This window comes from Nyctereutes procyonoides, unplaced genomic scaffold (assembly GCF_905146905.1).
Source record: "Nyctereutes procyonoides isolate TBG_1078 unplaced genomic scaffold, NYPRO_anot_genome, whole genome shotgun sequence".
NCBI classification, from domain to species: domain Eukaryota; kingdom Metazoa; phylum Chordata; class Mammalia; order Carnivora; family Canidae; genus Nyctereutes; species Nyctereutes procyonoides.
Window position 1 is genome coordinate 23,901,352 of NW_026575145.1, and position 14,701 is coordinate 23,916,052.

Sequence of the window (14,701 nt, forward strand, 5' to 3'; positions counted from 1 at the left end):
GAGCATGGTAGCTTTAACCACCCTTTTATAATTTTCAGATTTATGACAAAGATGACTAGGGTTCTGCTCTTTTTATTCATTTCTCCAAAGCCCACCAACTCACAATACGGCTGCCAAAAGAAAAGTATCACATGAAAATCCCAAGGACTTCTCCATTATCCTATTTGTTGGACTCATGAGGACTCAGCTTGGAGTCTGAAAGCTCTCAGACGCTACCAAGCCATATTTATACTTCTATTGTCACAGGAAGCTGAGAGACTCTTCAGGCAACCATAAATTAGATCCATTCCCCTGTGCACATATTCACTCAGCTATTCCTGACCCCTGAAGAGATCTCATGGAAAAAGCATCATGTCAAGATCAAGTGCAGATTAGTTGGAGAGCTACTCCTATTGTTTGTCCTCCAGATTGTTCTCTTTCTTTTATAAAATTCTTCAGCACCTATCATGTATGAGTTATAAATTGAAAAACAAAAAAGCATCCTTCCCCCAAGAAAAACCTAGAGAGGTTGTTTTCTCTCTTCTCAGTACAGAAATCTATCAAATAAGCCCCTACATATGAATCCAGTTAGTGACACTGTAGCTCAGGATAATGATCCTATATCTGAGCTCTGCTCCATAAAGCTTGTGTGGATCCATCTTACAATTTACACGAAAATACACTAGCAATAGGGTGCCTTCATGGCCCAGTCAATTGAGCATCCAACTCTTGATCTCAGGTCTTAATCTCAGGTCCTGAGCTCAAACCCCACTTTGGAATCCCCACTGGATGCACAGCCTACTTTAAAAAAATACACTAAAAGCAAGAAATTATTATTTTTCTGTGTGTAATGAGATAACAAAACCAAACAAGAAAGCCATTACAATCTGTTCAGATAATTGGATGGGATAAAGCCAATGTAAAATAGAGACTCCCAGCCATCACCGTAGTAAAACAGTAAGATAACCAATAGCAGGATGATGGAAACCTAAGCCTTAATCAATATTTGATATTTTCTTATTATTTTTTCCTTACATTATCTTCACTGCCTCATCATCTCATATGTATCCAAGAATAACCACTGTTAGTTGAAAAATCATTTTATGCTAATGCCATTCATTTAATTCAATTAATTGAATTGAATCCTTACAACTATGTAATGAAGGATATGTTATTATAGATGATGAAATATCTCCAAGTTTATGCTCCAATATGCTCCAAGTTTAGTAATTTTGCCAACATATCATTTAGCAAGTACAAGACTTCAACGTCTGTGCCTTTTATCACCACATGAACATGCCAGTCATTGAAAGCAAGCAAGGGAAATGCCCTATGTTGGAAAATAAACCTAATAGTATATTGCTTTAAAAGAAAGTGAACAGGGTGGTTAGGGTGGCTCAGTAGTTTAGCACTGCCTTCAGCCCAGGGCCTGATCCTGGAGACCCGGGGTCGAGTCCCACGTCAGGCTCCCTGCATGGAGCCTGCTTCTCCTTCTGCCTGTCTCTGCCTCTCTCTCTCTCTCTCTCTGGTCTCTCATGAATAAATAAAATAAAAATCTTTTAAAAAATAAAATAAATTGAACACCATAGACCAATCTAGATTCAAGCCTCATTAGGGAGGGTCTTTGGTGCTTGTTTTGTCTGTTCTGTTCGGTACTCTACATTATAAATCCGCAAAAATACCTGTAACTTATTGTGCATTTAATAAATAATTTTTAATGAATAAACTCAATGTGAGTCTGTCAGATCAATTAAGAATAACAAATGAAAATTTATATTTTACTTTCACTTATTCTTTCTTTGATGCTCTTCCTTGCTTTATGTCAATCTCCGTTTCTGACCTATTCTCTTTTCCTTCTCTCTAAATAAATTTTAATGTCTGTTGCAAAGCAGGTCTGCAGAAACAAATTTCCTCAATTTTTGTTTGTCTGAGAAAATATTCCTCTTTCACTTGTGAAAGATGATTTTACAGGTACGGAATTCTAAGTTGATGGGGTTTTTCTTTCAAGACTTTAAATATTTCACTCTCTTCTTGCCTGTATGATTTGTGAAAGAAGTTAGGTGTAATTCCTACCTTTGTTCCTCTGTAGGTTGGGGTTTTTTTTTGCTTTGGCTTCTTTTGGGATTTTTTTTGTCGTTGTTATCTTTGATTTTCTGTGCATTTGTTTGTTTAGATTTGTTTTTGTTTTTTGGCATTTATCCTGCTTGGTGTTCTCTGAGCTCCCTGAATTTGTGTTTTGGTGTCTGACATAAAATTGGAGAAATAGCCAGTCATTATTGTTTCAATTATTTCTTCTGTTCCTCTGTTCTTCTCCTTCTGATATATCCATTAAGCATTTGTTACAACTTTTGTAGCTGTTACATGTCCTTAGGATATTCTGTTCTATTTTTTTTCCAATCTTTATCTTCTTTGCTTTTCAATTTTAAAGGTTTCTGTCAAGATACCATCATGTTCAGAGATTTTTTTTTCTTCAGCTGCTTCTGGTCTATCAAAAGCATTCTTTTTTTCTGTTACAGTGCTCTTGATCTCTCATATTTCTTTTTGATTCTTTCTTAGGATTCCATCTCTCTGATAACATGGCTCATCTGTTATTGCATGCTGTCTGCTTTAATTCATTAGAGGGCTTAGCATATTAATCATAATTGTTTTAAACTCCCGTTCTTATAATTCCAACATCCCTGCCAGATCTGTTTGATGCTTGCTATGTCTCTCCAAAATATGCTTTTTCTTTTTTGCTCTGCCCTGTCATTTTTCCTTACTAGCCAGATAGGAAGTACTGGGCAAAAGGAGCTACTGAAATAAGCCATCAAGAGTGTGATCATGAGACGTGGTGAGAGGGGAAGTGTCCATGGTCCTGCTAATGGGGGTCAGTCTTCAAGATTTTGAACTTCTCTAATTGGCTTTTTCTATTTCTTTCTCTCCCATTAGGGGCATAGGATGGCTAAACTGGCTGGAGTTGGGTATTTTCTTTCCCCTAGGTTAGTAAGGCTCTGATAGTACCTCAGCTGGTTAAGTACTGGTTGACTATTCCTCTGAAGGCAAGCCTTGTAATGAAAGAACAGATCTTTCCTGGTGCGTTTCAGAGTAGTTCTTCCCCCACCCCTCCCTGCCAGAAGCTAGGGGATTTTTCTCCAGTATTTACTGTGGGTACCTGATTGAGCTCCCAGATGTAATCTCATAATATTGTGGGGTCCTCCTATAACTGTGTGCCTTGGAGTTTTTAACTCTCAACTTGTCCACACTAAGCCTCCAACAATTCATCGATTTTGGTTTGGGTTTTCTTTTCCAGCACCTGTTCCCATTGCAGTTAGGGCTCATGAGTCTTTGCAACTCCCTGTTTTTGCTGTCTGTCTCTCCAATTGTGGCAGCAGCAATTTGTCCTTTGTCCTTCTCCTACAGATCCAAGAACAATTGTTGATTTTTCAGCCTGTTCCGCTCTTTGTTAGGACAAGTGGTAACTTTGAGGCTCTTTACATGCAGGGATATTTGGGTGGCACAGTCAATTAAACATCTGACTCTTGGTTATGGCTTAATTCCTCCTCTCAGGGTTCTGAGATTGAGCTCCCTATTGGGCTGTACATTCACTGTGGAGTCTGCTTGAGATTCTTTCTCCCTTTCCCTCTGCCCCTTCCTGCTTGTGCTCTCTACCTCAAATAATAAATAAATAAATAAATAAATAAATAAATAAATAAATAAATAAATAAATAATCTTTTTAAAAAATAAAAATGTAAAGCTCCTTACATGCAGAACAAGAAACTGGAAGTCCCTAGTTTTCATTTTTTAATAACCTTTATTTTGACATAGCAGAACTTGTGTACTATAGAAAGTTAGAAATATAGACAAGGAAAGATACAAAAATAAAAATAAAATAGCCTTACCACTCAGAGATTACCTTTTTAAAATATCTTACTATATACCCTTCTTGTTTTTCTCAGTTAATATCTGCCTTTCAAATAAAATAGATATTTATTTCCTCTAATTCTCCAACCATATTTAAATTTCTCTAAGTATCTTAAAAAAGAACATCCTAGCTAATTTGTGCAATCTAAGATTATCCATAGGATGAAGACATTCTGTCCTTTAAGTTTCTTTTCTAGAATACTGTTAGTTGAAGAGCTTGGGACAGCTGTCCTACTGCCTCAGAGTGACTGTGCCTGCCAGTATCATGCTGGCATAATAGTATGAGCAGTGATGTTCTCTAAATGAGCAGCTGTGGAAGGCAATAAACGAGTTGGTGCCACATCTGGAAAGGTGCCTTGATGTGGAGCATGGATAAATTGATAAAGAAGATCTTTCCCTACAGAATGTTTCCTAAGAACTTGAATAGCCATTACATGAGGAATAAAAATCTGTCAGGAGGAAGGAAGCTTATCAGATATTGTCCTCAGCCCCATCAATGTTTTGTTTTTCCACTTAGTTGACATTCTACTAGTTGCTGGAGCTGATCACTCCTGTTAAAACAAAATTATTTACTTTGACAGCACAGCAGGAATGGAAATGACAGTCTTACCTTTGGGAATAGCCAGATGCAGCAGTTAACCTTATGTCTTGAATGAGGATGACTTTATGACATGTAGACATCTCAGCTTAAGTTCAAACTCAATCATATGTAAGAAAGAAGTATCAGCTCACTTGTGAAAGTATATACTATATGAAAAAACAACATTCTACTTCACCTCCTAAGCCTCTTGACAACCTGCAGGTGCAGGTTTGGGTACTGGATTCAAGTGCCCAGGGAACACAGTGCGCTCACCACACAGATGTAGGAGGCTGAATCACTAAGCTGGGCAGCTGTGATGTGCAAGGAGCTCTGCTTGGAGTTTGCATCCAGAGTCACTGTGTAGCTTCCATATGACTTTTTGTTGTCACTGTAAGTCATGCCTATCAGAGAAGCAGGACCTGTCCCCGTGCTATGCTTGTACCACCTTAAGTTGCCAAAGGGGTTCACTGTATAGTTGCATTGAATTGTGCAGTTCTTCCCCTCCAGGGTGATCAGAGATGGAGGATTCTGTTCCACTTGGTTTTTGCCACTCACCCCTATTCAGAAAGCAAAGTGAGATTTAAGAAATAGATCATCCATTTTAATGCTCCCTAATTTGTAGCCATTCTTTTTCTCTGCAAGGAATCTCAGGTAAACTATAAAGTGGCCTCATTTTCTCCCCTTCTCCTACCCCAGTGCAATACACTTTTGCTGAAAATCCTAAGAAAATGTTCCCCTGACCTTCCTGCGTGAACCTGGCTAAAACTCTGCATTAACTTACAGCAAAAATGAAGCCCCAAAACCAGCAAAGAAGTCCACAGATGCTTCTCCATCCTTCTTCTGCACAGGGCTGCCCCCAAAAGCTGACTGGTCTATTCAACATTTTTTTTTAACACTAAACAAAAAGATTCTCAAGGTATGCGATCAGCCAATCAGAGACCACATGCCCCTCCTATACACAATCATACCTATAGTCAGGGCCATTGAAAACACTGCCATCTTGGGGCTGTAGTTGCTCAAAAGCTCTGATTAACCTTCTTCCAAGGTTTTCTCCTTGCCAATTGAAATATGACATAGGATATGAGCCCTGATATGCCTGGGTTAGCACAGTAAACTGCTACTTAAAACATATTTGAACACTTCAGTCTGAATTCTGGCTGTAGATGATATTGGAGAGAAGAGTTAAGCCTCTACTTTATCATCTTAAAATGAATGTAGTAACATTGTCCGACAATTTTTGAAAGATTTCGAAGACATGATGCAGGCCATCTCTTCCTATATAGAAACACTACGCTGATTTAACAATGATATTAGTAACTTGAAGACAAGTTCAGAATCCAGCTAAGAATTAAAAACAGCCCAGATGAGAACAAACTGAGAACAGTTACATTTGATACAGGTAAGAGGAGAATTTCACTTTACTCCTATCAGTCCAGCCACCAAATCAGGATAGCTTAGTACCAAGAAAATTGCTTAGGCCCTGATTTCTCCCATGAAGAGGTAGATGTTTAGAGGGTAGGGAGTGAGAATGGAATACAAAACTGGCTTCTGAGCTTCTCTGAGCCCCCTCCGTGGGGCTGAGCTCAATCTTGCCTCATACCCGTGCTGAAGGACAGGCAGGGCCGAATCCACTGGAACACCGAGGAACAAAAGTAAAGGAAGGGCATCACTTTACAACTGGTACTGTTTACAAGATTGGGAATAAGTGCAGAACTGAGGTTTTAACCCAAAAAGCAAGAGGAGGAAGGTAAGGGGACCTTATGCTTAATAATTCAAAACACATTTCATGAGCCAGTTTCTTTCTCACCTCATACAGAGCACTGAACAATGAACAGAGCTTGATCCTCTCAGATAGCTAGCTAATTTTTTGGATATGACCCAAAAGGCACAGACAACAAAAACAAAAATAAACAAGTGGGATTGCATCAAACTAAAAAGCTCCTGCATGGTAAAGGAAACAGCGAACTGAGTGAAAAGATAATTTATAAAATTGTAGAAAATATCTGTGAACCACACATCTGATAAGAGACTAATATCCAAAATATATAAGGAACTCAAACAACTTGAGAGCAAATAAACAACATAAAATGGGCAAAGAACCTAAATAGAAATTTCTCCAAATAAGATATACAAATGGCCAACAGGTATATGAAAAGGTGCTCAGCATAATTCATCACCAGGGAAATGCAAATCACAACCACAGTGAGATACCACCTCACACCTGTTAGAATGGCTATTGTCAAAAAGGCAAGAGATAACAAACCTTGACAAGGATGTAGAAAACAGGGAGCCCTCATACACTTAGTGAGAGTGTAAATTGGTACAGTCATTATGGAAAACAGTATGGAAGTCCCTCAAAAACTTAAAAATAGAACTACCATACAATCCAGCAGTCCCACTTCTGGGTGTATATCCAAAAGCAATGAAATCAATAACTCAAAAAGATATCCGTGCTCCCATGTTCATTATGAAATAATTCACAGTAGCCAAGGCACGAACATGCTATATGTGCACCAACAGATGGAATCCTGCCATTTGTGGCAACATGGATGCACCTGAAGGACACATAGCAAAAGAAATAAACCAAACACAAAAAGACAAATACTGCAAGAATCAAACTGAATCTTAAGTGTTAAACTCTCAAATGCAGAGAGTAGAATGGTGGTGTTAATGTGGTTTGGGTGTCGGGGGAAATGGGGAGATGTCTGTCAAACAATTCAAACTTTTAGTCAGGCCAGATGAGAAAGTTCTGAAGATTTAACATACAGGATAATGACTATAGTTAATAGTACTGTATACTTGAAATTTGCTAAGAGTGTAGATTGTAAGTGTTCTCATCTCACACAGACACACACAATAGTACTATGTGAGGTAGTGGATATGTTAATTAGCTTTATTGTGGAAATCATTTCATGATGTGTACATACATCAAAACAGTATATGATATATTTCATATGTAGATAATTTTTGTCAATTATACACCAATAAAGCTGGAAAAATTTTTAAACAAAAGAGAAGATGCATATAAAATGCCTACAGAAGGGAATCATTTGGATTTAGCCCTCAACTAAAAATAAACTCCTTAGGATCCTGTTCTATTCTCTCCTATACCCTCAGTTTGTAGAAAAAAGCACATAACAAAGGTTTATTGAATGAATTTATGATGATGTTTTGCTCTAGTACTAACAGTACTATTTTTAGTACTCATTTGTATTTCAACAGATTTTTTTGTAGGCCTACTGTTTGTCAGGTATGCTCATACGTGTTGAGAATAAGCAAAATCTCTGCTCTCGTGGAATTACAATCTAGGAAGAGAAAGGCACAATATTTGAGCACAGACCTGGCATGTGGTAAGTTAGAAGCTCGTGAAAGTTCTCCTCTTATTACTTCTATTTTCTCAATGAATAGTTGAGAGTGTAGATATATGTATGAGGCTTTATTGCAAGTTTAAGTTTAGGACACAGAGTGGTATATGCAAAGGATGGAAAGAGACAGACCGTGTGAAATAACCAAAAGAAACCTGGCATATTGTATGCGTATAATAGAAACTAGGCTTTCAGAATAAAATTATTGGAGGTAAAGAAGGCACAGTGGTTAATTTTATGTGTCCACTTGACCAAGTCATGATACCCAGATATTTGGTCAAATGTCAAATTAGAAGTCACTGTGAAGGTCTTTATGTTTTGGGTTTTTTTTGGTTTTGGTTTTGGTTTTGGTGGGCTTTGTTTTGTTTTCTTGAGACACAGAGTCAGAGGGAGAAGGAAGGAAAGAATCTCAGGCGCCACACCAAGTGCAGAGCCCAGTATGGGGCTCCATCCCACAACTCTGAGATCATGATCTGAGCTGAAATCAACAATTATACACTTGACTAACTGAGCCAATCAGGAGCCTCTATAAAGGTATTTTTTAGATGAGATTAATGTTTAAGTCAATAGACCGAGAAAAGCAGATTACTCTCCATGACATGAGTAGGCCTCATCTCAGGAGTTGAAGATCTTAAGAGAAATAGATCGAGGACCTGGAGGTAGAAGGAATTCTGCCTCCAGACTGCTTTGGGACACAAGCTGCAATACCAACTCTTTCCGGGGTCCAGCCTACCCACCTGCCTTATGGAGTTTGGACTTGCCTGTCTCCACAATCACTTGAGCCAATTCCTAAAATCTCTTTCTCTCTGTGTCTGTCAATCTCTTTACACACATACACACACACACACACACACACACACACCCATTCGTGCACATGCTATTGATCTTATTTAGATTCTGTCTCTCTGGAGAACCCTGACTAATACAGAGAATACATTTAAAAATCAATGAAGAACTTTCATATTCGAAAAAAATTAGTTTCAAATGTGTATACACCTAAATAATATAGATGGTTTGTTTGTGTTATATACTTTCATGAATAAGTGTTGTGTTTCACAATACTTAACCATGTATGGTTAAGTATTGATGGTGAAGATATTGTAGCCCCAGAAATGGTTGATCCCTCAGGACACTCCCTTCAGGGAAGAATTAAAACACAAAATCAGTCCAGCAAACTCAGGAAGGAGAGGGTTGAGGGGAGAGAGGGGAAGAGAAAGGAAGAGGGAAACCAAGAGTGAGAGAGAGCAAGAGAGAGAGAGAAAGAGTCTCAGACAAGGTAACAGTCCATTCCTGTCCATTCCCGTTCTGCTTAAAATAAGGGCACTATATTTGAAATAAAGCCCATTTTGAACAGCAGCCTCAGGAAAGGCAAGGATAGTTACTGATGTGGGAGCAGGGCTGGCAGAGGACAAAGCACAACTAAAGTCCCGCAAACCACCCCCACCCAGGGTGGGATATGTGGGATATTCTTCAGGAAGCTTCCAGTTGTCTTAATGTTAATGCCTTCCTAGAGGGAAAAGCAATCTTTATCTTGACAATGGCAAGGCCTCCAGTATCTTGTAGGTCCTCTTAGCATATGAAAATCCTTTTGGAATCTCCCTTTTCCTTCCCTCCTCCAACTCTGCAAGTATATAATCAGCCACCCCTCACATGCCCTGGGCAGTTGCTCTTTCTGCCCACAGGTCCTGCCCCCTTGCCTTAGTAAAACCACCATTTTGCACCAAAGAAGTGTCTAGAATTCCTTCTTGGTCGCCAGCTGCGGACCTCACCTATATTCCAAAACTTCATCATTACCACGACGGATTTTCATGAACTTCATCAGGAAGTATATGCAGTAATGGAAGAAAAGTCAGGAAATTTCCTTCAACACAATGATAGGGTCCAGAACACTGAGGCAGCAGCAGCAGATTTCAAGACATTTCAAGTAGCTGAGACTCTTCCCATCTCCAAACCCAAGTCTAATTCCTCCTCTTAAAGAGGAACACAAAGGATACAAAGTTGCACTTAAGATTTAAAGATAAAAATAATTTGAGAGAAACTAAAGAACACGTGAGAATAAATTTTACCATTTTAGAGTGCTGTGGATTGTTACGCAGGACACATGACTCAGAATCTATTTGAAAAATTGTTAAATTTACACTATGCTATTTTAAGAATTCTAGATGGCAAAAAAACTTCACAAAGTGTAAAGGATAATAACAAACATTTTAAGAAGCCACATATACATGACAGTCATAATACAATTTTCTGAACATAGACAATGGGCCTTAAAAATCTGTATGTTTAAAAGACAGTAACACAGTAGGAATGGGCAGATATATATGTGGACAAATTATAGAGAAATAATGCGAACAGTATTTAAATATATGAAATGAAACTCCATCTCATTCATAATTAGAGAAACTATTAATAATAAGGGAAGCCCAACGGACAAGCAAAAGCCAAAAAACTCAGCAATACATAAGGTATGGGGACATAGGTTTTCTGACCAATCATCACTATTAGCAGTAAATATTACTGAAACTAATCTAGAAGACTGTTTAGTTGAAAAATACAGACTAGTATGAATATGTTCCTACCCTGAACGATATTTTCCCTAAATTGAATCATTATATTTTACTATTTTAATTGTTTTGGCTTCCTGACTTTTTTAAGGTTTTATTTATTTGAGAAAGCACACAGGCACACGAGCATGAGCAAGATCATTAGTGAGATCACGAGTACAAGTAAGGGGGGGAGAGGCAGAGGGAGAAAGAGAGAAGCAGACTCTCCACTGAGCAGGGAGGCCCATGCCTGATTCAGCCCGAGGATGCTGACGATGACCTAAGCCAAAGGCAGATGACAACCAACTGAGCCACCTTGGATTTCCACTTTTTTTTTTAATTTAAATTCAATTTTCCAAGATGTAGTATAACACCCAGGGCTCATTTCATCACGTGCTTTACTTAATCCCAAATTACTATATCAACCCTTCTGCAAACCCTTTGTTTGTTTCCCAGAGTTATGAGTCTCTCATAGTTTGTCTTGCTCTCTAATTTTTCCCCACTCAGTTTCTCCCCCTTCCCTTATGATCCCTTTCACTATTTCCTAGAGTCCACATAGGAACAAAACCATATGATAATTGTCTTTCTCCAATTGTCTTATTTTACTGAATATCATACCCTCCAGTTTCATCCACGTCAAAGTTAATGGCAGGTATTCATCCTTTCTGATAACTGAGTAGTATTCCATTGTGCATATAGACCACATCTTCTTTATCCATTCATCTGTCAAAGGACATCTTGGCTCGCTTCACAGTTTGGCAACAGTGGACATTGTAGCTGTGAATATTGGGGTACAGGTCTCCCGTCGTTATCCCCAACACAGATATACTGAAAAGTTCGGCTATCTGACTTTTTGATGTGCTATTCTTCAGTTCATACTATCTTCCATTCTTCTATAGAGTTTGAGAAGTGATCACTGCTTATTATATAGGCCCAGGTAAAGAACATGGGTCGTCCATTACTTATATATTTTCTCATTCAGTCCTCCTATGATCTTCCAAACATTCAACACACACACACACACACACACACGCGCGCGCGACACTATCTACCATAATATTAAAATGTAATTGGTGCCACTTTTTCCTTACCCTCTCCAGAGGGTACAGCACACACTGAGGTGCTTCTCTACTATGTGCTCCTTGGTTACTTCTTTATTTGGTCTGCTCAGCAGGTTTGCATTGATTGCACCATATACATACAGCTCAACCTCTAAAATTTTTCTAATATCACTGTCGTTTGTCATCTTTTTCAGTTATCTTTGTCAGTTTATACCCTTTACAATTACTTATCAACTATTTAACAGGGCTTCAGAGGGGTACAGAGAGGAATATGTACACTCCATCTTCCCTTGGTACTGCAAGACCATCTCAAGGCCTCAAGGCCTTCTTGTAGGTAGGTTAATGATTTATGTACTCACCAAGATGAAAGGAGGGGCACAATTTGTGATTTACATATGAGCCACTTCATTATGTGTCTGTCCCCATACCTTCATTTTGAATACCAGCCCATGTCTACCACCTGATTTATTAGAGAAGAAAGCAGGGCAGAGGTCCCTGGCCGCTCTTTCCTTGCTCAGATACACTGCTTTCCCTCCTTTCTTCCCTTCCCTTCTTTCTCTCCTAAAACCTGGTTTGGGGGCTGAAGCTCTCCCATCCCTCCTGCCGTCGTACATACTCTGTCATAGACACACTGGGCAGAAACCACATTCTCAGGCACACTGAGTTCCTCTAAAAGTGTCAACCCACCAGAGTGGCTGAACAACTTGTGGGGCTGGACTTTCCCTGCAAGGATGAGCAAGAGACCACTTCATTGTTATGTGGTTTTACCTTGAAATTACTTACACCCTGGCTGAGGAACGAATGGCACCAAACTGTTGTCTAAGTCACTAATGGATAGCCAGGTGGGGAGTATTATATTATCTTGGGTCCTATGTTCCATCCATTTGTATGACTTTGCATGAACCAGACGCCGAGAGACAAACAACCACCGACTGCGCTGGAACCAGACTGGATCAGTCAGAGAGGCTCAGCATCCAGGCCCCTGCTCTACTCTGAGTTTGTGCTCAGCTCCCCCTGCAGTCCCCATCACTGTGTCACCCAGGGCACAGTAGTACACGGCTGAGTCTGACATTTGCACTGGGCCTTTCTTCAAGTGGAAGGATTTGGATGAACTGTCCAAGGTTGCTTCAAATCCTTTGTTGATTCCCTTTTCCTTGTCTCTTAATGCTTTCAGGAGGAGCTGTGGACCTTCTCCCAGATACTGGACATACCAGAAGAGAGTGGGTGTCGTTGATGTTGAGAAAGTACAGTTTATAGTCAAAGAAGCCTCTTCTGAGAGGGTCACTTGGCCTTCCATCTGTTTCACTGAGTCTCCATGGGTTTGTCCTGGGGAAAAAGAGACCTGTGTCACCTTGAGCAGGCATAACGCTCTTGGAAAAATCATAGTTAAAAGTTTTGCTGACACAATGGGGAATAAAAAATGTAAATTTTTGAGGTATTTTCCTTACCTAGCATGAAGAGTAAGACAATCACGATGCCTGAAGAACACTTCATCTCTGGAGTGTCACCTAAATAATGTTCTTCATTCTTCAACGTGAAGAAACATAGAGTGACAAAGAAATGCTTAGTGAAAGCCCTCAGTTCACACAGGAAATGTGATTGTGATAGGAAGCTGCATCCCCTAGTGGACAGGGACTGAAATTTGTGTGTGTTGCCCACAGGTCTCCCAAACTCAGCAACCTGTTTCATCCCAGACTCCATGAGGCACATGGCAGGCTTCAGGTGGCAGTTGGAACTCTGAAGAACAAGAATCCAAACTCTCAGGTCTATTTTCCTCTTCAGACACCCCCGGAAATGGAATTCTTTAACAAAGCATCCCAGGGCATTTTTATCTCTGACAGGGTAGCAATCTGATAGAGCATTTTACTACAGTACCTTATAATATCCTCATGTATCCATTGTGGGCCAGCCTATAACCCCCTGACTGCCAGAAAAGGGGTTGGGGTTGAATACAGAATAAGTATAAAGAAGACAAGTCATTGCTGAGTGAGTCTGTGGTTTTTGGCACTGCACCCCAATATTTAGAACTGCGACTGTCACTTTTTAAGTACTCACTAAATATTTCTTAAATTAATAAAATAATGAACAAATTCCCTTTAATTGAGATACCATATTTACTTGTTCCTAAACTAGTAACGGTTACAAGAAATACTGTTTTTTTTAAGATTTTATTTATTTATTCATGAGAGACACACACAGAGAGAGAGGCAGAGATAGAGGCAGAGGGAGCAGCAGGCTCCCCATGGGGAGCCTGATGTAGAACTCGATCCCAGTACCCAGGGATCACGACCTGAGCCAAAGGCTCAACTGCTGAGACAGCCAGGTGTTCCAGAAATACTGTTTTTTTAACAAAAGCTTTCAGAAGAAGTCACACTATTTGTAGTCAACCATTTTAATAGTCAATATTCCTGAGTTTCAGAATCATTAAAGAGTGAAAAGTAGGAACTCTAGGTAGAAGAAAGATCATACATGAAGTTGTCAAATCCCTGTAGAATGACCTGTGATTCTTATCTTCTGTTCTCACTGTTTTGTTGATTCCAACATATGGTGACAAGTGATTGTGAATCAGACAACAAATACTAATCTTATCCTCTTAACAAGTTTAGCCTCAAAGATGCTTTCCATTACACCATCCGTCTGTCACGTTGTGTTGCCAAATGTTAATCAAATAATTTTCCGCACAGGGAAGAAATCAGGATTATCAGGAGAAAGTTCTGGAGAGGGACCCATTTTTGTAAAGCCCTGTAAACATTGATCTCTGGACACAATAGGCAGCTTAACCCAGCTGTTTCTTGGAGGTGATTCCCCACACATTCAGAACTTTATGAGTTCAGAGCCAACTTGGTGTAACGCTTTCCCAGATGCAGAGAAAAGTAAGAAATTCAGGCTTGGATCCTGTGTTAGGTAACGTGTCTCTTCACTTCCCCTCCACCTTCCAAATTATTTGTCAGAAACCTGCTTCAAATCTATGCTAGGAAGGAATTTTTTTGCAAGCCCCTACAAACTTCTATTCAGATAAGCAGGAACAACGCAAATAGGTTCAGATGATGTTGATTGAAAAATAATTGGATAGCAAATAGATGCAAAAAGTCATTATGTATAACTTTAATAAAATAACACAATTTCAGGCCAATGAAAGTCTACAGGAGAAATATTTTGCATTTCGTGTCACTCTAGAGGAATTGTACCACAGTGAGGGCAAATGCTGCATATAAAATTTGGATATTGAATGGATTTATCAATACATAATTTACATCACAATAAGTGGCACC

General features: G+C 39.3%; 1 protein-coding gene across 1 annotated transcript in view; it reads right to left on the reverse strand.

Moving 5' to 3' along the window:
• Positions 1-12,956, reverse strand: part of LOC129499424 (T cell receptor alpha chain MC.7.G5-like) — a 494,732-nt gene extending 481,776 nt beyond the window's left edge. The window contains exons 1-2 of the mRNA XM_055309119.1: positions 12,878-12,956; positions 12,468-12,755 (exon numbers count right to left, since the gene is read on the reverse strand). Coding sequence (XP_055165094.1) covers positions 12,468-12,755; positions 12,878-12,923 — 334 coding nt within the window. The 5' untranslated portion in view covers positions 12,924-12,956. The remainder of the gene's footprint in view (positions 1-12,467; positions 12,756-12,877) is intronic.
• Between the last annotated feature and the right edge of the window lie 1,745 nt (positions 12,957-14,701).